This window comes from Setaria italica, chromosome V (assembly GCF_000263155.2).
Source record: "Setaria italica strain Yugu1 chromosome V, Setaria_italica_v2.0, whole genome shotgun sequence".
Classification (NCBI taxonomy): Eukaryota; Viridiplantae; Streptophyta; class Magnoliopsida; order Poales; family Poaceae; genus Setaria; species Setaria italica.
Window position 1 is genome coordinate 1,933,845 of NC_028454.1, and position 20,496 is coordinate 1,954,340.

Consider the following 20,496-nt stretch of genomic DNA (forward strand, 5'->3'; position numbering starts at 1 on the left):
TGTGGTTTGCATCTAGGAATTGTCCTGGAAGGAGGGTGTCTGATGCGTATGCGAATTTGCAGCAGGAATATACAAGGTTGATCAAGGGTGGAAATAGTAAAACGAAGGAAGATGAGAACAAGGACCTCCAGTTGTTTGCCTTCACCATTTCAGGGTATCTCTACTTCATGCCACTTTGGTAGTGCTCTCAACCCGCTCCAACAGCTCTAGATCCTGCTCCTCGTCGATCCGCGCCTCAAACATACAGCGCCCTCCTCGGCTCCTCGACTCGGACCGCGCACTTCGCCGCCGTGGACCGCAGACACCCGCAAGCGCTGTTTGGCTCACTAGTGTTAAAGTTTAACACCTGTCACATCGGATGTTTGAATGCTAATTAGGAGTATTAAATATAGACTAATTACAAAACTAATTGCACAGATGAAGTGTAATTCGCGATACGAATCTATTAAGCCTAATTAGTACATGATTTGACAATGTGGTGCTACAGTAACCATTTGCTAATGATGGATTAATTAGGCTTAATAGATTCGTCTCGTGAATTAGCATAGGGTTCTGCAATTAGTTTTATAATTAGCTCATATTTAGTTCTCCTAATTAGCATCCGAACATTCGATGTGACACTGTTAAAGTTTAACACCTCGTATCCAAACACCCCCTTAGTGGGACGATGCGGCCTAGATATATGGAAACCAGGAAGAGATCTGGTCAACAGTCGAGACTCAAGAGTACCCGTCGCCAGCGTCTACTTTCTCAGGTCCAACCTGGTAGGCACCAGTGCATATGGATCCTATCGTGACACGACATTCTTCGGGGACGAATCGGGGTCCACGTTTAGTAGAAGAATCTTAGGTGTTTGGATCTGTAGACTAATTTTTAGTTCAGATTACATCGTATGTTTAGTACACTCAGCTCATCTCAATCTGCTCCACACCGCTTATTCATCTTGTTCTTAGCTTGTGTCGCCCTGTGCAGTTGTGCAATGATTTTTTCCATGCCGTTTTCGTTCCCGTACAAGTGACGCTCGCCAATGGAGGCGGCGAAGCGCGTCTGCTCGCTATCCCGTCCCCGCGAGCCCGCGCCGCCCACCTTCCTCCTTGTCCTGCTTGGTGGCGCATTCTTGGCCCTCGCTGCCTTCGCCGGCGACACCATCGTCCCCGGCGAGGGCATCTCCGGGAACCAGACGCTGGTTTCCAAGAACGGCGAGTTCGAGCTGGGCTTCTTCGCCCCGGGCGCCGGCATCCAACGCTTCCTGGGCGTTCGATTCAAGAAGATGCCGAGCACCAGCCCCACGTTCTGGGTCGGGAACAGGGTCCCGATCACCGACCTCTCCGCCGCGGCGCTGGAGGTCTTCGGCGGCAGCCTGTGCATCAAGGAGGCCGGGGCTAGCCTCTGGTGTTCGAGCGTGGCGGCGGACGGGCCCCCGCCGCCCGCCGCCGCCGCGGTGCTCCTTGACACCGGCAACCTTGTGGTGAGGGATCGGGCGAACTCCTCCCGGATCTTGTGGCAGAGCTTCGATTGCCCCGGCGACTCGCTGCTACCCGGCGCGAGGCTCGGGTTGGACAGGGACACCGGGAGCAACGTCTCCATGACGTACATGGATTACCCGCACGATGGCAGCATCAGCGTCGATCAGAGCAGGAGGAACGGGTTCGTGCTCACCACCGATGGGCTCGATAGTCTGGGGACCTTCCCGGATTGGATGGTGACATCTCAAGATAATGGCAGATCACTGGTGCTGAATCGTCCAGGACCAAACGTGACCGAATTCTTGCAGTTCCATCTGGGACAAGTCAGCTTGATGCGGTGGTCAGAGGATTCTGCAGCAGCAAATGGCAGTGGTTGGGTGGCTCGTTGGACCTTCCCTTCAGATTGCAAATCCAGCGGCTTCTTCTGTGGTAATTTTGGTGCTTGCAAGAGCAATGGCAGATGCAATTGCCTCGATGGATTTGAGCCTTCATATCCAGTTGAGTGGGGGCTTGGATACTTTGTCACCGGTTGCTCGAGATCTCTTCCACTGAGCTGCGAGGCGAATGGTCGGACTGAACAAGATGACTCGTTTATCCTGATGGACAAGCTGCAGGGGCTCCCCTATAACCCTCAGAATGATTTAGCAGAAAGTGATGGGGATTGTAAACAAGCCTGCTTCAGCAAATGTTACTGTGTTGCGTATGTTTATGACTCCGGATGCAAGCTATGGTACGATAAGCTGTACAACGTGAGTTTTGCTTCTAGACCTCCATACAGCAAGGTTTATGTTCGTTGGGGTTCCAAGCTCCGGGCCAAAAATGGTCTCCTCAAAAGAGCAATTTTATTGCCTGTGGCAGGATTTATAGCATTGGCTTCTGTGATATTGATACTGGCACTTCTATGGAGATACAGGAGAGATTTATTTACTTGCAGAAAGTTTGAAGTAGAGGGTTCTCTTGTTTTCTACTCTTATGGGCAAATCAAGAAAGCTACAAGGAATTTCGCTGATAAACTTGGCGAGGGAGGTTTTGGTATTGTTTTCAGGGGAACAATGCCAGGACCAGGATCAACCGTTGTTGCTGTGAAGAGTCTCAATGGCCGCGGGCACGCAGATAAGCAATTCAGAGCAGAAGTGCAGACAGTCGGAGTGATCAAACACACTAATCTTGTCCGTCTTCTCGGATTTTGTGTTAAAGGGGACATGAGATTGCTGGTCTATGAGTATATGCCTAATGGTTCTTTGGATTCACACCTCTTTTCGGAACGATCTAGTTTTCTGAATTGGGATCTTCGCTACCAAATTGCACTAGGTATTGCCAAGGGCCTAGCCTATCTTCATGAAGGGTGTGAGGACTGCATCATACATTGTGATATCAAACCTGAAAACATACTACTTGATGAGGAATTCTGCGCTAAAATCTCAGATTTTGGCATGGCCAAGCTTCTTGGACGTGAATTCAACTCTGCATTGACCACCATCCGAGGAACCATGGGATACCTAGCGCCAGAGTGGATATCTGGACAGCCTATCACTAAAAAGACAGATGTTTATAGCTTCGGTATTGTGCTTCTCGAAATAGTTTCAGGGAGAAGGACTACAAAGAGATTGAAATCCGGAAGTCATCGATATTTTCCTCTTTATGCAGCTGCTCAAGTGAATGAAGGAAATGTGTTGTGCTTACTGGATAGTAGGTTGGAAGGGAATGCTAATGTCAAGGAGCTTGACATCACCTGCAGAGTTGCCTGTTGGTGTATCCAGGACGAGGAGAACGACAGGCCATCAATGGGGCAAGTTGTTCGCATGTTGGAAGGCGTCGTGAACACTGAAATTCCTCCAATTCCATCTTCCTTTCAGAACCTTATGGAGGGCGAGAACAGCTGTATATATTCTGACGAAGGATAAAGTTTTAGTTAGAGTGGGGATAATGTGTAGGGTGCATTCAAGGCAAACAACACACATGCTCCAAGCTTACTTCAAGTTTAATCGTTTTTCTGTTGCTAGAGCAGTAAACTAATTTCTTTCTTGACCTACTAGATATTGATAGCATATCCGTCCAGCTCATTATGAATCAGTTTGTAGGGATTGTATGTCTATACCAGGAAATGCAATGGGAAGCTGGAAATTCTTGTCCTGCTGTCACTTGTCACCCTGCTATAGTATTATTCAGAAGTGCGGATAATCCAAATGTAAATGAGAGGCGTGATTCTATGAGTTAAGGTAATTATAGAACGTTATCGTGCAATTAGGCCAGCATCATGGAAAACTCAATATTGTCAACAGTACTGCTTTAGATTCGAACAGCAATATTGGCCATATCATTATCTGCACGGGGTTGGATACAGGGATTCCATGTATGTCCCCAAAGTAATCTATATGCCAATGCTCATCTGGTAACAATATTCAGTTTCAGTATCAGGTTTTTGCCCTTTTGTCAGAGAAACTGTTTGCATGGGCAGCCACTATGGGAACTCGGTTATTTATGCCTGTAAGTGATGATCGGGTTCGATCGCAATGAAATGTGAAACACGTGCCTTCGGAACTTGTGCTTGTGGCAGTGTCTTCTTTTGCATGGGCAGCTAATGTGTTGTGATTTGTGAACCATGCTCCAAGAGTTCGTAAAAAAAGAGAGGTTTAGATGGCATCGATAGAAGTTTAAAGGGAAAATTGGTTTTTCACAACATCGGCAGATCCCAATTTTTCAAGTTTAAGTTTTACGATATTCAGTTTTGTTGGGTTAACTAGGTCCTTCTTTTTCGAATGTTACTCATTATGTTTTCAAAATCAACCGGACGCCTGATTTTGCTCTAGTTAAGGTAGACAACCTAGGGAGTTAATTTCAAACGCAAAAGCATGCAAACGGCCTATGAGAATGAAGCTCATAAGCTGGTGATTCAAAACCATAGTTTACATTACCACGTTGACCTTATTCCTAGTAGGGTTATCTAGCTGAGATATTACTAATTACACCCTCCGTTCTAAATTTGTAGGCATTTTAGCTTTATCTAGGTCAAATTTATTTAACTTTAATTAAAATTATAAAAAATACCAACATGTGCAACATCAAATTAGTTTCATTAAATCTATCATAAAATATGTATTGATTGTGTATTTATTTCGTAATATGAAAATTACCATATTTTACTATAAACTTGATCAAAGGTGGAGATTGTGTATTTATTTCGTAATATGAAAATTACCATATTTTACTATAAACTTGATCAAAGCTGGAGAAGTTTGATCTAGATAAACCTAGCATAGCGCATAATTATCCTTATGGTGGAATCATTGGCGAAGCTTGAGCCAATAGTAGGGGTGCTAAGTATTCAATAAATTAGGCTAATTATTTGCAGTGTAATCATATTAGTATCTTTTAACATCTTTAACATCTATTAATTTGCAGTGTAATCATTGGCGGAGCTTGAGTTTGTAGGCTGTGATCAACGGCAGCCTCGTGCTCAGAGTCCTTTACTGTAACAGCTCCATGCCGTGATGCAGGCCATGTCGCGATTAATAGATTCGTCTCGCCATTTAGATTCCACTTATGTAATTGGTTTTGTAAATAGTCTACGTTTAATACTCCTAATTAGTATCTAAACATTCGATATGACACGTGCTAAAAATAAGATAGTGGAAGAAAACGCCCCCCTTAACTTACCACAACAAGCAAGCGAGCTAGCTATCCATCCATCATCCCATGCCCGTCTATATACGAGAAGAAGCCCATGGGAAGTGGAATCCATCCCGGGTCCGACGAAGAAAAGGGGCAAAAGAAGTGGGTTCAGACATTCGGTTGCTTGCATCGAAGGAATCATTGCATGGTCTTTTTGACTGGTTTGTCTTCGTCCAAGTTCTTCGTATCTGCTCTGTATTATTTTTTAAAAAAAAGGCTGCTACTACTTGTTTCTCAACTTGTAAGACTTTTATAGCTTTCGAACAGTTTGGTCGATGCCTACCCAATAAACATAAATAAATAAATAAATAGTCACCACATCTGGTTTGCAGACATTTTCCATGTTTTCTGTCCACTGACTTTTCTCCACCAAATAATAGTATAGTTGCTTGCTGGAGCTACCCGCAAGCACGAGTAGCACCTCAATCTGCTTCACATCGCTGGTTCATCTTGTTCTCAGCTTGCGTCGCGTTGTGCAGCTGTACCAGGCCACACATTGCTGATTTCTTCCATGCCTTGTTCGTTCCCCTGCTAGTTAGCAGTGACGCTCGCCAATGGGGGCGGTGAAGCGCGTCTGCCCGCTGTTCCGGCCTCGCGAGCGCGCTCTGCCCACCTTCCCTCTTTTCCTGCTTGGTTGCGCATTCTTCGCCGTCGCTGCCTTCGCCGGAGACACCATCCTCCCCGGCGAGGGCATCTCCGGGAACGAGACGCTGGTCTCCAAGAATGGCGAGTTCGAGCTGGGCTTCTTCTCCCCGGGCGACAACATCCATTTCTTCCTTGGCGTCCGATTCAAGAAGATGCCGAGCACCAGCCCCAACTTCTGGGTCGGGAACAGGGTCCCAATCACGGACCTTTCCGCCTCGGCGCTCGAGGTCTTCGGCGGCAGCCTGTGCATCAAGGAGGCCGGGGCTAGCCTCTGGTGTTCGAGTGGGGTCGCGGTCGGCCCCTCGCCGCCCGCCGCCGCCGCGGTGCTCCTTGACAACGGCAACCTCGTGGTGATGGATCGGGCCAACTCCTTTCGGATCTTGTGGCAGAGCCTCGATTACCCCGGCGACTCGCTGCTACCCGGCGCGAGGCTCGGGTTCGACAGGGACACCGGAAGCAACATCTCCATGACGTACGAGCATTACCCCAACAACGGCAGCATCAGCGTCGATCAAAGCAGGAGGAACGGGTTCGTGCTCACCACCGATGGGCTCGATAGTCTGGGGACCTTCCCAGATTGGATGGTGACATCTCAAGACAACGGCAGCTCACTGGTGCTGAATCGTCCAAACCCAAATGTGACTGAATTCTTGCAGCTCCATCTTGGACAAGTCAGCTTGAAGCGGTGGTCAGAGGATTCTGCAGCAGCAAACAGAAGTGGTTGGGTGGCTCGTTGGACCTTCCCTTCAGATTGCAAATCCAGCGGCTTCTTCTGTGGTAGTTTTGGTGTTTGCACGAGCAACGGCAAATGCACTTGCCTCGATGGATTTGAGCCTAGATATCCAGTTGAGTGGGGGCTTGGATCCTTTGTCACTGGTTGCTCAAGATCTCTTCCATTGAGCTGTGAGACGAATGGCCAGACTGAACATGGTGACTCGTTTATCCTGATAGACAAGCTGCAGGGAATCCCTTATTACTCCCAGAATGATTTAGCAGAAAGTGGTGAAGATTGTAAACAAGCCTGCTTGAGCAATTGTTACTGTGTTGCGTATGTGTATGACTCCGGATGCAATCTATGGTACGATAAGCTGTACAACGTGAGTTTTGCTTCTAGACCTCCATACAGCAAGGTTTATGTTCGTTGGGGTTCCAAGCTCCCGGCCAAAAATGGTCTCCACAAAAGAGCAATTTTATTGTCTGTGGCAGGATTTATAGCATTGGCTTCTATGATATTGATACTGGCACTTCTATGGAGATACAGGAGAGATCTATTTACTTGCAGAAAGTTTGAAGTAGAGGGTTCTCTTGTTTTCTACTCTTATGGGCAAATTAAGAGAGCTACAAGGAATTTCTCTGATAAACTTGGCGAGGGAGGTTTTGGTAGTGTTTTCAGGGGAACAATGCCAGGACCCGGATCAACAGTTATTGCTGTGAAGAGTCTCAAAGGCCATGGGCACGCAGATAAGCAATTCAGAGCTGAAGTGCAGACAGTTGGAGTGATCAAACACACTAACCTCGTCCGTCTTCTGGGATTTTGTGTCAAAGGGGATATGAGGTTGCTGGTCTATGAGTGTATGCCTAATGGTTCTTTGGATTCACATCTCTTTTCAGAAAGTTCTAGTCTTCTGAATTGGGATCTTCGCTACCAAATCGCACTAGGTATTGCAAAGGGCCTAGTCTATCTTCATGAAGAATGTGAGGACTGCATCATACATTGTGATATCAAGCCTGAAAACATACTACTTGATGAGGAATTCTGCGCAAAAATCTCAGACTTTGGCATGGCAAAGCTTCTTGGGCATGAATTCAACTCTGCATTGACCACCTTCCGGGGAACCATGGGATACCTCGCGCCAGAGTGGATATCTGGACAGCCTATCACTAAAAAGGCAGATGTTTATAGCTTCGGCATCGTGCTTCTCGAAATAGTCTCAGGGAGAAGGACTACAAAGAGATTGAAATCCGGAAATCATCGGTATTTCCCTCTTTATGCAGCCGCTCAAGTGAATGAAGGGAATGTGTTGTGCTTACTGGATAGTAGGCTCGAAGGGAATGCTAATGTTAAGGAGCTTGACATCACCTGCAGAGTTGCCTGTTGGTGCATCCAGGACGAGAAGGACGACAGGCCATCAATAGGGCAAGTTGTTCGCATGCTGGAAGGCGTTGTGAACACTGAAATTCCTCCAATTCCATCTTCCTTTGAGAACCTTATGGAGGGTGAGAACAGCTGTATATATTCTGACGAAGGATAAAGTTTTAGTTATAGTGGGGAAATTTGTTAGGACGACAACCTACATGCACTGATAGAAGTTAATGTTGGTATTCAGAGTGGAGATTAGGCCATTCACAGTGCTGAGTTTCATTTCACAGTTTCTAAGACTGCCATGTCACCCAATGTGGAATGACACTGTTAATGAAACAAGCCCTACAATGCTTGGTTTCACTTCACTGTTTTCAAAGCTAGTCATACCATTAACTTAATTGATTATGTTGTGATCTATTGCTCCATATGAATTATGTAGCACTTTTCTATTCTTTTCAAATACTAGATACAAATGACGCATGAATGAACGAACGTGACATCTCTTTGAATTGAAATATAGTTGCATTCATTTCAATATTCATACGATACATGGCATATATAAATATGGCATTAGCAAATAAAATAGGCGACGCAAAGATAGTTTAATTCACTTTAATTTCCATACATCATATGGTAGTAGACGGCATATATAATATAGAATTCATATGTCATGCTTTAGCTAAGTTTATCGCTGTCCATACTTTTGCCAAATATGCTCAATCAAGTCCTTCTTAAGCTGGAAATGAGCTGAATGATCTTCAATATCTTCATTCTTGTCTAGCACTCTTTCGAATGTAGCGCATTCTTCAAGGGAGAATTCCGGTTCTTCAACAATCAATGTACTTGGAGGCTCGTTCAAATCAAGATTTTCTTCAATGTCCTCAATCTTTTCATCTTCAACTATCATATTGTGAAGTGTGATGCAAGCTAGCACAATTTTCTCAAGAACTCCTCGGTCATATAGACGAGCTGGTCGCTTCACAATTTCCGTTGACCATATATTGCACTCGAGGAGCTTGCCCCTTTAGTTCTTTGATAAATAGTGTCGATTGCTTAAGAACGTTGATATCATTGTTAGCACCAGCAACACCAAAGCATGCATGCCGTATCCAAAGATCATGCGAAGCCACGGCCTCCAGAATTAATGTTGGGACTTTTTGATCACCCCAAGTGAATTGGCCCTTCCATGCATTGGGACATCTTTCCCAGTGCCAATTCATGCAGTCAAAATGCTCGCAAACATGCCTGTAAAACCTCAGCTCTCACTAACTTTGAGCAAACGCTCAATATCTGCCACGGTGGGGCGCCTCAAATATTGCTCACCAAAAACAGCAATAACACTTTCGGCAAACATCTTCAACACCTGTAATGCAGTAGTGTCACCAATCTTCAAGTACTCATCTAGATGATCTGCGGCACTACCATTGGCCAATTGACGAATAGCTGCTGATGTTGTAAAAGCCGGACAGCTGCAGTAGTCGTCACCATTAATTCACAGCTCTGCAACAAGCACAACTGAAATGCAGTGGTTCCACCTCCAAGGGAACATGTCAATCATCAGCAAATGCGGCTAGCCAAGTGGACCAAGTCTCACACCGTCACACGTAAAGATAGGTTGGACAAGGCCAAGACAGGTGCCTAACTAGACAGAGCTAGAGTCGACAGGTGTGCTTCTGTAGTTCTGTGGTCCGAGTACAAGTTTGATGAGTATGCTTAGAGTTGCTTTCGGAAAGATTGTTCTGGTTAGACTGGAAGGCTCTCGTTTCAATTCCTAGAACAGAAATGGAGTGCAACAAGCACAACTGAAATGCAGTGGTTCCACCTCCAAGGGAACATGGCGAAGGATGAAATTTTCCTACCTGGGGTATGTATCCCAGTTACTTTCAATCCAGCAGCTTCAAATTTATCGCTTCTTTAGTTCCTTATTATCCTTGTTTCTGCTCTGACCCGTCGACGATGCTTTCCCATGAAGATGATGATGAAGCACAGGCATCCAGTGTCTTCCAACTTTCCAACAATATTACTCTTCATCGTCCTACTATTTGCAGGTAGCCTAGCTGCTCCTGTGAAGGACACCCTTCTTTCTGGTCAGTGTATTTCGGCAACCGAAACATTAACATCAAAGAGTGGTACATTTGAGCTGGGACTGTTTGCTCAAACATTTTATCACAGTGAGCAGTACTACTGCTGGGGTTGGGGCATACGTTACAAGAGCATGACACAAGGTCCAGAGTTCTTGGTGGGATATGGTAGGTATTCCAGCAACAGTTCAACATTGTGTTTCCTTGCAGGCAAGCTATATATTGGGGAACGGGGCTCTGATTCTGTTATCTGGCCCTCGGACTCTGAAAGAAATGGATCAGTTGCGTCTGTTGCGATTCTTCTTGACACAGGTAATTTTGTAGTAAGAGATGAGATGAATCCTTCCGTGGTCATGTGGCAGAGTTTTGATCACCTACGTGGTCCGAGTGATGCAAAGCTACCTGGGGCAACCACTGGAGCTTACGCAATGGCGCAAATGTACAACTATCCTCCTTATAATTGTACTCTGGAGATTGACAAAAGCAGGAAGAGGGGATTTGCCATTCACGTTGGCGGTGCCTCATATGGGTCCTTTCCGGACTGGATGGTTGCCTACCAAAATGTTAGTTCTGTACAACTGAATGTTCCCAAAAGGCCCAACGATATTGAGTTGTTAAAACTGGACATGGGACAGATGAGTTTTTTGAGGTGCTTGGCAACCTCTATGGAGCTTTCCCTCCAGCTGCAATATTAGTCCATTTATCTGTGGCGCTTTTGGTGTTTGCACTCAAGCCGAAGAATGCAAGTGCATTGACGGTTTCAGACCGGCACTTGCAGATGAATGGGAGCTGGGCCGTTTCACGAGTGGTTGCTTAAGTGTGAAAATGGTGATACCACTGACTCATTTGTTTTGGTGGACCATCTGCAGAGACTCCCTGACTATGGACGGGATGAGCCTGCAGCAAGTAGTGATGAATGCAAATCAGCTTGCCTGAGCAACTGCTATTGCGCTGCATACTCCTATAGTTCTGGGTGCAAGATTTGGCCGTTCAAGTTGCATAATTTGAGTCTGGCTGATAATCCTATCTGGGCAGGCTGTAACTTACAAAGTAGATGTCTACAGTTTCGGCATCGTGCTCTTTGAGATAATTTCGGGGAGAAGGACTGCTAAGAAAGTGAGATTCCAGCTTCGTTTCAGTGCCTCATGGACTATGATGACAGTGGCATATATTCTGCAGAAGGGCCAGGTTCCAGGAAACACTGTTAGCACCATGTAAATTTCTCATGTGCTGCTTGCCATATTTTCATCTTCATGCTGGGCCTACTTGGTAGTTCAGCTAGGCATTTGGAACTGCTACATGGAGTTTTATATATTTTTTCCTAGCATTTGTTTGGTACTGAACTGCGTTATGACATTGTTCAATTCTAAAGAAAATAAATAAAAAAGGTCACCCTGTCACGAAACTATGCAGAAGCACATTTCTTCCGGTGGTGTTTGGAACCAAGGTCCTGTTTGATACTTTTAGCACCTGTTACATCGGATGTTTGATGCTAATTAGGAGTATTAAACATAAGCTAATTACAAAAGTAATTGCACAGATAGTCCATGATTTGATAATGTGGTGCTACAGTAACCATTTGCTAATGATGGATTAATTAAACTTAATAGATTCATCTTGCAAATTAGCACAGGGGTTCTGCAATTAGTTTTATAATTAGCTTATGTTTAGTCCTAATTAGAATATCCGATGTGACACGACTAAAGTTTAGCACCTAGTATCCAAAGACCCTCTAAATACATACGCGCTATGCAAATGCCAATGTGTGGGTTCCTTGAGCTTTCACGGTTTATGGTTTAGTGCAATATTCGTTGAGATCTGTATTATACGTACACTGACGAAGGCCAGGATGAAAATATCCGGGCGGATTTCTGCAGCGGATCAGCAGCAGCGACGCAATTGCGTGCTGTTTCGTCCGCAGGCACCGCATCACCCAAAATGATATGAAATGAAATGGCAGTCACACACTGGCGTTGCGATCACGGGCGAGAGATGACAAAGCGCGTTTCGGCCCCATCCATGACCATGATGATCGCCTGGCCTTTTTCCTCACGTCGCGCTCTCACAGCACAGGCAGACAGGTCCAATGCTTGTCCTCGACGGGTCCAAGTGCAGACAGGTCCAATGCTTCGCAATACTCTGCAATAGCGTCGCCAGTGCAGTCAGCTCCCAACTGTGACCGAGAAGATAGATGGTCTACTGGTCTAGCATGCATGATTGCATTGTCACTAGATAGCCAATGGTTGCTGAATGCTGATGGACGCTCCATGGTGAAAGGGAAATGCCATGCCAGTCCCCCAGCTCAACTCCAAACAAAAGTGACACGTGACAGGACCAGCGACCAGGACGACACGACTCACCATTTGAATCTGCGGGTGTTGGCATGCTACTCTAACCCACCAAAATCCATCATTGCATTACTCTGCTCTTCGAAAAGAACAAAAGAGGGAAAAGGAAATAGGCCCGTTTGATAGCCCAGCTAAAGTTAAAGCACCTATCACATCGGATGTTTGATATAAATATAGGTTAATTATAAAACTAATTGCATAGATGGAGTCTAATTCACGAGATGAATCTATTAAGCCTAATTAGTTTGTAATTTGATAATGTGGTACTACAATAATCATTTGCTAATGATGGATTAATTAGGTTTAATAGATTCGTCTCACAAATTAGCACAGGAGTTCTGCAATTAGTTTTATAATTAGCTCATGTTTAATCCTCCTAATTAGCATCCGAACCTCCTATATGATACTGTTAAAGTTTAGCACTAGAGTAGAACTGAGCTAGCCCGTCCAGAAGTAACACCTTTTGTGCGTGCATGGGCGAACCCAAAAATAGAATGCCCGCCAATCTACTCCTGTGTACACGGTATATGCATAAAAAGAGGTTACAACAAGATACCACACCCCGTTCGGTGGCACTGTACGTATGCATACATACGCATGTGCCTACGATTCAAGATACAGGTGGTCCATATCCCTGCACGTCTTGTTACCAAGCAACGAGACGTAAAAGGCAATGCCCAGGTGCAGCTCTGGACCAGAACATGTCCCCGGAACGCGCGTAGCAGCGTACATGTACGGGCTATACACTGAAAGCACGGACCACAGGGGGAGCACGGGACCGGTGCGTAGGACACACGCGCCATTATGGATAAAAAGACGCTCAACAGTAGCCGCATGGCGTCGCGTCGGTACTCCTGTAATCGTGTATCCCAGCTGAACGTACCACCTGTATTCTTGGGCAATGCACGTATGTGTACGCGTGTACCACGGGGGGTTCCTGCCATGCCCTGCCAGCCTGCATCAATAATTCCGTTATAAATGTCAGCTTCAGATCGTACATTACATCTACTTATAATATGCTTCCGTCAGCTGTATGGTATTGGTACGTATGGGTAGCAGGTGGTGGTGCAGAGCGGCGCCAAATTGGTAGTGCTGGAATGTCCTGTGGATTACTGCCAAATCGGCTTCATAATTAACGAGGTGCACCCATCACTGTTAGGCGATTAGTGAAGGTACGGTGCGTAGCCGTCTTTTTAGTTGCAGTGTTAGTTTGAACCCCGGAAGAGATCACTCCTAACCAGCGTCGTGCTGCCTTTTTGTTAGCTCCAAGCAAGCAAGCTACTACAGTGCCGTTTATGCTACTCATGATTCACACTGCAGCTGGTCAGCTCGTCTTCGCCCCCGGGTGTCTTGGCTTGGCTTGGCTTGCGGGCTTGGGATGTTCAAACAAACGAAAATTTGACTGGCGCTGGCAAAAAGGAAAAGTGAAAGCCAAGTCAAGCGGGCAGCTCACCTCAGCTGTGGATGGATGGACGCAATCATCAATCGCCCACACCGCTGCCGTCTTTTTCCTTTGCCGTGCGTGCTGGATTCACATCCCTTTCTTTCTTCTTCCCGCCGACCTAATCCGAAGATGGCTCGTTTCTACTGCTGCTCCCCGTTGGTCTGGTCGCCGATGCTGATGGGAGCAGTTTTGTTTCTGAGTTTTACTAGTTGCTGGTCAGAGGTAACAACTTTTTGTTAGTTTGTGCTAATAACCCTGCTACCGCGCTGTCTTGTCTTGCGTTCCATCTTCCACCACGGAAGTGAGGCCGTGTTTAGTTGGGGAATTTGGGAGGTGCCAAATTACTGTTACAGCACTGTAGCACACTGTAGCGTTTCGTTTGTATTTGTGAATTATTGTCCAAATATTGACTAATTAGGCTCAAAAGATTCGTCTCGCAAAGTACAACAAAACTGTGCAATTAGTTTTTAATTTCATCTACATTTAGTACTCCATGCATGTACCGCAAGTTTGATGTGATGGGGAATCTTCTTTTTGCATAGTGTCAAAGTTGGGAGTTGGAAGTAACTAAACATGGCCTGAAGCTTGTTTTTGCTAGTCACATCATCACATGGCTTGTATTAAAATAAATGCAAAGATTACCGGATCGGATCACCAAACGACCTTGCTTGCCACAGCCGAGGCGGCGATGGTTGCCAGGAATCTCAACTACAGAAGAGGAATGGCAGACAAGAAATGCTCAGAAATTCTATTGCCGCCCACCACTCCAGCTGAGGGTCACATGCAGCAGCGTTGCATCTCCCCCACAAATCCAGCAAAAACACGGCGCCCCAGCCGGGAGCGCCGCTCACTGCACACCACCCGGCAACCCACGCCATCTCTCCCTCCCCCGCCTCCAGCGCTCGCGCACGCTTCCCCACGACGCCAAGCTACCAGTCTACCGCAGCTGAGCAGCCAGCCAGCCACCACCTAGGCACCTCCTCCTCCCTCCCCCCCTTCACGGCTCCTCTGCTCCCCCCTCACTCACTCACGCGTCTCGCCTCCCCTCCCGTTCCGTACCGTGCTGCTCCTCGCTCCACTTCAGATCCAACGAAACCGTCCGCCCCCACCGCCACCGCCGGCGGCAGCACACCATGCCGCGGCGCCCGCCGCTCCGCGTGGCGGCGGCGGCGCTCCTGCTCTGCTGCATCCTCTGCCTCCGCCTCGCGTCGGCCGAGCCCGACGCCGACAAGGCGGCGCTGCTCGCCTTCCTCGCGGGGGTGGGCCGCGGCGGCGCCGCCCGCGCGCGCATCAACTGGCCCACCACCCCGCTCGCCTGCGCAGGCCCCGGCTGGACGGGAGTCACCTGCAGCGCCGACGCCACCCGCGTCGTGGCGCTGCACCTCCCGGGGCTGGGCCTCTCCGGCGCCGTCCCCTCCGGCACCCTCGGCCGCCTCGACGCGCTGCAGCTGCTCAGCCTCCGCGCCAACAACCTCTCCGGCCGGTTCCCGACGGACCTCCTCAGCCTCCCCGCGCTCACCGGGCTCCACCTCCAGCGCAACGCCTTCTCCGGCGCGCTCCCCGCGGGGCTCGCCGCGCTGCAGAACCTCCAGGTGCTCGACCTCTCCTACAACCGCTTCGAGGGGGGACTCCCCGGCGCGCTCTCCAACCTCACCCACCTCGTCGCGCTCAACCTCTCCAACAACTCGCTCGCCGGCCGCGTCCCGGACCTCGGCCTCCCAGCGCTACAGTTCCTCAACCTCTCAAACAACCACCTTGACGGCCCCTTGCCCGGCTCCCTCCTCAGGTTCGCCGACGCCGCGTTCGCGGGCAACAACGTCACGCGCCCGGCGGCGCCGGTGCCGCCGCCGGCGCTCCTGCCGCCCTCAACGCTGGCCCCGCCTTCCACTAAGAGGCGGGTGCGGCTCAGCGAGGCGGCCATCCTCGCCATCGCCGTCGGCGGCTGCGTCCTCGTGTTCGCCGTCGTCGCGGTGTCCCTCATCGCGTTCTGCAACCGGGACGGCGGCGAGGAGATGGGCGGCGGTGCGGTGTCTGGGAAGGGCGGGGACAAGATGGGGAGGGAGTCGCCCGAGTCCAAGGCCGTCATTGGCAAGGCCGGGGACGGCAACCGGATGGTGTTCTTCGAGGGCCCGTCGCTGGCGTTCGACCTAGAGGACCTGCTCCGCGCTTCTGCCGAGGTCCTCGGGAAGGGCGCGTTCGGGACGGCGTACCGGGCGGTGCTCGAGGATGCCACCACGGTCGTCGTCAAGAGGCTCAAGGAGGTCAATGCCGGCCGCCGCGAGTTCGAGCAGCAGATGGAGCTGGTCGGCCGGATTCGGCATGACAACGTCGTCGAGCTCCGTGCTTACTACTACTCCAAGGACGAGAAGCTGCTCGTGTACGATTACTACAGCAGGGGAAGCGTATCCAACATGCTTCATGGTATGGTGCTTGCTCCCAGCCTCACCTTCTCTTGTGTAACTTTCATAGTTTCAGTGCTCAATTTGGATGCTGCAATTTGCTTGATAACTGCCACCGTTTGTTTGTGTGCTAGAACTGTAGCAATGATGATACTATGATTGCGACAGAGAAGTGGCACTTAAGAAATGTGTTAGGAGATGTTGCAAACAATTTAAAAAGGAAGAAGATTTGTAATGTGGAGTGATTGTGGTGAGCTGGAGATGCGGTGTTGCTTGTTGTTTGGGAAGGGGTTAATGGTTCGATAAGCTAACTGATTGTTTAGTGTAACAAAGTTTGGTTGACTTTATCAGATGCAGGCTAGGATGGACAATTAGGATTTGGGGGTTAACGGTAAAGGCAATACAGGATCAAAAGGCTAGAAAATGTTGGATAGGTCCTTGTTTGTGCTCTGTTTATTGTCTAGGTCCACATTTTAATTTTCTGACCGTAGCACTTGAGGCCTTTTGACCGATATATTTGAAAATAACTCCTCCCTGTGTTTTCTCTCTTTTTATCGTATCAGTCAATATCAACCCCCTTTTTCTGCTTTGACAAAAATTTTCATCATGTGGCATTACATTGGCAATGAATGGGAATGATTTCCTCAGCTTTGTGTTGGTAGTGGGATGAACAGAATTTTCCCTCTTGCTGAACATGCTATTTTTGACTCTACTATTCTAAGGAAAAGATGAACTTTAGTGTTCCGCGCTTTGGTTCACCAACCAAAAGTAACACATGGTGCTGATTTCTTCCTTAATTCTGGTTTAGTGACTTGCTATCCTATACTAATTTCCTGTGTTCATTTAGATCTAGCTGTTTGGTGCATAGTGCTTAGCTGTCTTCACTCGCAATTTTTCTTCAAACTTTAATCCGTTTCAATTCAAGTTCACATGGCATGCTTGGTGCGTGGTGGTCAACTCTGGTCACATCAGTGCCATCTTAGCACCAAGACAATCTGTTTCCTACCTCATCCCATGAGGTTAAGTGGACCGTGAAATCTTGTTGATGAAGTGTATGTGTACTTCAATCACAAGATGACATGGAATTCGAATAACAAACTGTGTGGTTAATTAGTTTGTAACTGGCGAAATACGCCGTCGATAATTTACTAGCGAAAAAAAAAGATGGAGCTATAAGTGGTAGCGGGCAACTGTGGAAGAAAATTGGATGACGGATGCATTAAGAAGTAGGCAGTAGTTGAGTGTTTTCGCCTACTAAAAAGTAAATCTTTTCAAGTTTAATTGGTAAAATCCTTCAATTAGTTAGCGTTGGTGTTCTGTTCACTATCATGGCCCATTCCTCCATTTCAGTGTCAGAATCTGGACCAGAGGAGGACCACCGTTAGATATCCTATGGAGTACTATGGATGAACAATTTGCAACCATGTTAGTTGTGTATCTGTATCATGATGGAGCACTGCAGCTAACAGTAGGAACTTAAACTGTAGGAATACTTGATTATAAGTATTTAGGCCATATGGAGTATGATGTTATCCAGAAAACAGACATCAATTATACTTCAATCTACCATGTTAGTTTGTTATCTGATGCTTAAAGTATAAACGCTTCACATGATTAAAGCAACATGCATCTCATAGTTCTTCTCATTTTTTCGCATTTTCAGGGAAGAGGGGAGAGGACAGAACGCCATTGGACTGGGAAACCAGATTAAAGATTGCCCTGGGAGCAGCAAGAGGAATCGCACACATTCACACGGAGAACAATGGGAAATTTGTTCACGGCAACATCAAGGCCTCCAATGTGTTCATCAACAGGCACGACTTCGGCTGCATCTCAGACCTCGGCTTGGCACAACTGATGAACCCAATCACCGCAAGGTCCCGTTCTCTAGGCTACTGCGCGCCAGAGGTCACCGACACGAGGAAAGCATCACAGGCTTCAGACGTGTACAGCTTCGGCGTCTTCATCCTCGAGCTCCTCACGGGGAAGTCGCCTGTCCAGATAACCGGCGGCGGCAACGAGTTCGTCCACCTGGTGAGGTGGGTGCAGTCCGTCGTCCGGGAGGAGTGGACCGCCGAGGTGTTTGACGGCGAGCTGCTGCGGTACCCCAACATCGAGGAGGAGATGGTGGAGATGCTCCAGATCGCCATGGCGTGCGTGTCGAGGACCCCGGAGCGGCGGCCCAGGATGGCGGACGTGGTGAGGACGATCGAGGAGGTGCGGCGGGGCGACACCGGGACGCGGCCGTCGACGGAGGCGTCCACCCCGGCCGTGGAAGCCGCCGCCCAGACCAGGGCGGAGAGCTCATCATCCGCAGCACAGTGAGTGAGTTCAAGTTCATTCGCTGGATGATCCTCGCGGATGGTATTCGTTGTTCTTGTGTTGTTGCACGGTAGGGAGCACGGATGGGGTCGATCCCTGTGTGCTCCGGCGGGTGCTGTACCATTCTTTTGTGTTAAGATTCCATCAATGTTACGAAATTGTAACAGAATGTCATGTGGACTTGGTTCGATTATGCAGCAATTGCTCGCTGCTGATTGTCACTGAGCGAAGGATGAAAAATTGCTCGCTCCTGTGTCCGCTGCGTTGCTTCTTCAGCTCCGGTTTGCATTGCTAGATCCGATCTGATGCACTTGCACCGTTGCACGTGTGGGCGGAATGGGTGGGTATGTTGATTTGATTTTTGTGGGTCCGATTTATGGCCCATGGGCTCTCTCGTGGCCCAGGCAGCACAGTTTTTGAATTTTGACCCATATAGAGTTATAGACCTCAAGAACCGGCAGCAAGCAAAGAGATATGCTCTCACCTCATCTCTTCTCGTTCTTCTAGCATTTGGCATCAAATGATCAAATGGATTAGTACGTTGACCACACAACTAGGTGTTTAGGTTTCCAGCCAGCCATCAAATGAGCAGCATAACTCAAGGTGAGACAGGCCACCACAGAGACGGACTATCAAGCAAAGTATGCTAGCTAGAACATACAAGCTCAGACACTAAGGCAAATACGCTAGAGCACGGACAGATGTCCGATTTTCACGGCATGCAGATTAGAGGTTGGATGCCCACCCGATGAATCTGACCAAACTGCAAAATGCAGCCCATAATGTCCTGCAGCTGAACATCTTCACAATATATGACAATAAAAAGATGTTTTTGATAGCTTGTGCAACTCTATTTTCGTCGTTATTGGCACTAATAACATTTGCCACTGTTTTAGTCTTCTCACATCCATTTGCAAGAGCAATACCCAAACCAGCCAGTTGCATCATCTTTAGGAACAATATAAGATGTAAGGGGTGCATATGCACCCACATCAAAATACAAAACTAGTGATCAAGATCAAAATTTCACCATATATATACACTCACATGGCTCAACTCCACGGGCTCATAAGGTAGCCACACCACCTCCAACTTGCTCCAGATTTTAGCCGCCGCACCTAAGCTCCTAATATATAATGTGTCTAATTTACCTTAGAAGGCCAAACTAGCAGCCCATGGATTGGCTTCAAGGATCTAGCATTTTAACCCATCACTACCAGCAAATAGTTTGCGAAATATTAATTCGCATATTTTTGCATGATTTTTTAACTCCATATGTGGATCCCACCCAAATGTCATTCGCAAGTTGCAAGGGAGAGTTATGATAGATCCTAGCCGTTGTGATCCGTACTCCTCCCTTTAGGCCCTGTTTGGCATGGCTCCAGCTCTGGACGGAGCTGCTCCACTCCAGAACTCCAGGTGGAGTCAGCTCCACTCCAGAACTCCAGAATAAAATGGGGTGTTTGGCTAGATGGGTGCTCTCAGCTCCAAAATAATCAATCTTCAGTGTGGATTGCCATTGTTACCCCCAATTTAGGTCCCACTTGTCATTCTCTCCATCGCCATCTCCTTCTTCCTCGGAAAGGCTGCCCGGCAACCACGACACACCGTTCTCTCCTCTTTTTTTCCTTGCCCCGGCGCTCCCGCCGTCTCGCAGGAGCAAGCAAGCAGCTCACCAGCGTAGGGGCTTCGGCGGACGGGCGAACTGGCGGCCGGCGGAGGGGCTTCGGCGGACGGGCGCGAAGGCCGGCGGGGGATCTTCAGCGGCGGGGCGAACTGGCGGCCGGCGGAGGGGCTTCGGCGGACGGGCGCGAATGCCGGCGGCGGGCCTTCGGCGGAGCGGCGCGAAGGCCGGCGACGGGTCCTGCGGCTGGCGACGGGGCCTACTGCCGGCAGCCGGGGGCTACGGCTGGCGACGGGGGCCTGCGGCGACAGGGCCCTGCGACCGGCGGGGGAGGGGGGGTCTCCGGGTGGCTGGCGGCGGACCCTGCGGCCGGCGACGGGGGGCTGCTGCCGGCGGGGGGGGGGGGGGGGGG

General features: G+C 48.5%; 3 protein-coding genes across 3 annotated transcripts; all 3 read left to right on the forward strand.

The window, feature by feature from the left end:
* Positions 1 to 737: 737 nt before the first annotated feature.
* LOC101759613 (G-type lectin S-receptor-like serine/threonine-protein kinase At2g19130) lies at positions 738 to 3,679 on the forward strand. The gene has a single exon (XM_004967414.3). The coding sequence runs from the start codon at positions 1,028 to 1,030 to the stop codon at positions 3,368 to 3,370; it is 2,343 nt and encodes a 780-aa protein (XP_004967471.1). The 5' UTR covers positions 738 to 1,027; the 3' UTR covers positions 3,371 to 3,679.
* Positions 3,680 to 5,305: 1,626 nt separating this feature from the next.
* On the forward strand, positions 5,306 to 8,283 carry LOC101760017 (G-type lectin S-receptor-like serine/threonine-protein kinase At2g19130). Its single transcript, XM_004967415.3, has one exon. The coding sequence runs from the start codon at positions 5,693 to 5,695 to the stop codon at positions 8,033 to 8,035; it is 2,343 nt and encodes a 780-aa protein (XP_004967472.1). The 5' UTR covers positions 5,306 to 5,692; the 3' UTR covers positions 8,036 to 8,283.
* Positions 8,284 to 14,495: 6,212 nt separating this feature from the next.
* Positions 14,496 to 18,735, forward strand: LOC101760418 (probable inactive receptor kinase At4g23740). Its single transcript, XM_004967416.3, has 2 exons — positions 14,496 to 16,160; positions 17,802 to 18,735. Exons 1-2 carry the CDS (start codon positions 14,873 to 14,875, stop codon positions 18,461 to 18,463), a joined length of 1,950 nt encoding a protein of 649 aa, XP_004967473.1. The 5' UTR covers positions 14,496 to 14,872; the 3' UTR covers positions 18,464 to 18,735.
* The last annotated feature ends 1,761 nt before the right edge of the window (positions 18,736 to 20,496 follow it).

Coding starts and splice junctions, on each gene's coding strand:
- LOC101759613 (XM_004967414.3), top strand. CDS start 1,028: ATGGAGGCGGCGAAGCGCGTCTGCTCGCTATCCCGTCCCCGCGAGCCC.
- LOC101760418 (XM_004967416.3), top strand. CDS start 14,873: ATGCCGCGGCGCCCGCCGCTCCGCGTGGCGGCGGCGGCGCTCCTGCTC. Junction 16,161..17,801: donor CGTATCCAACATGCTTCATG/GTATGGTGCTTG, acceptor TCGCATTTTCAG/GGAAGAGGGGAGAGGACAGA.
- LOC101760017 (XM_004967415.3), top strand. CDS start 5,693: ATGGGGGCGGTGAAGCGCGTCTGCCCGCTGTTCCGGCCTCGCGAGCGC.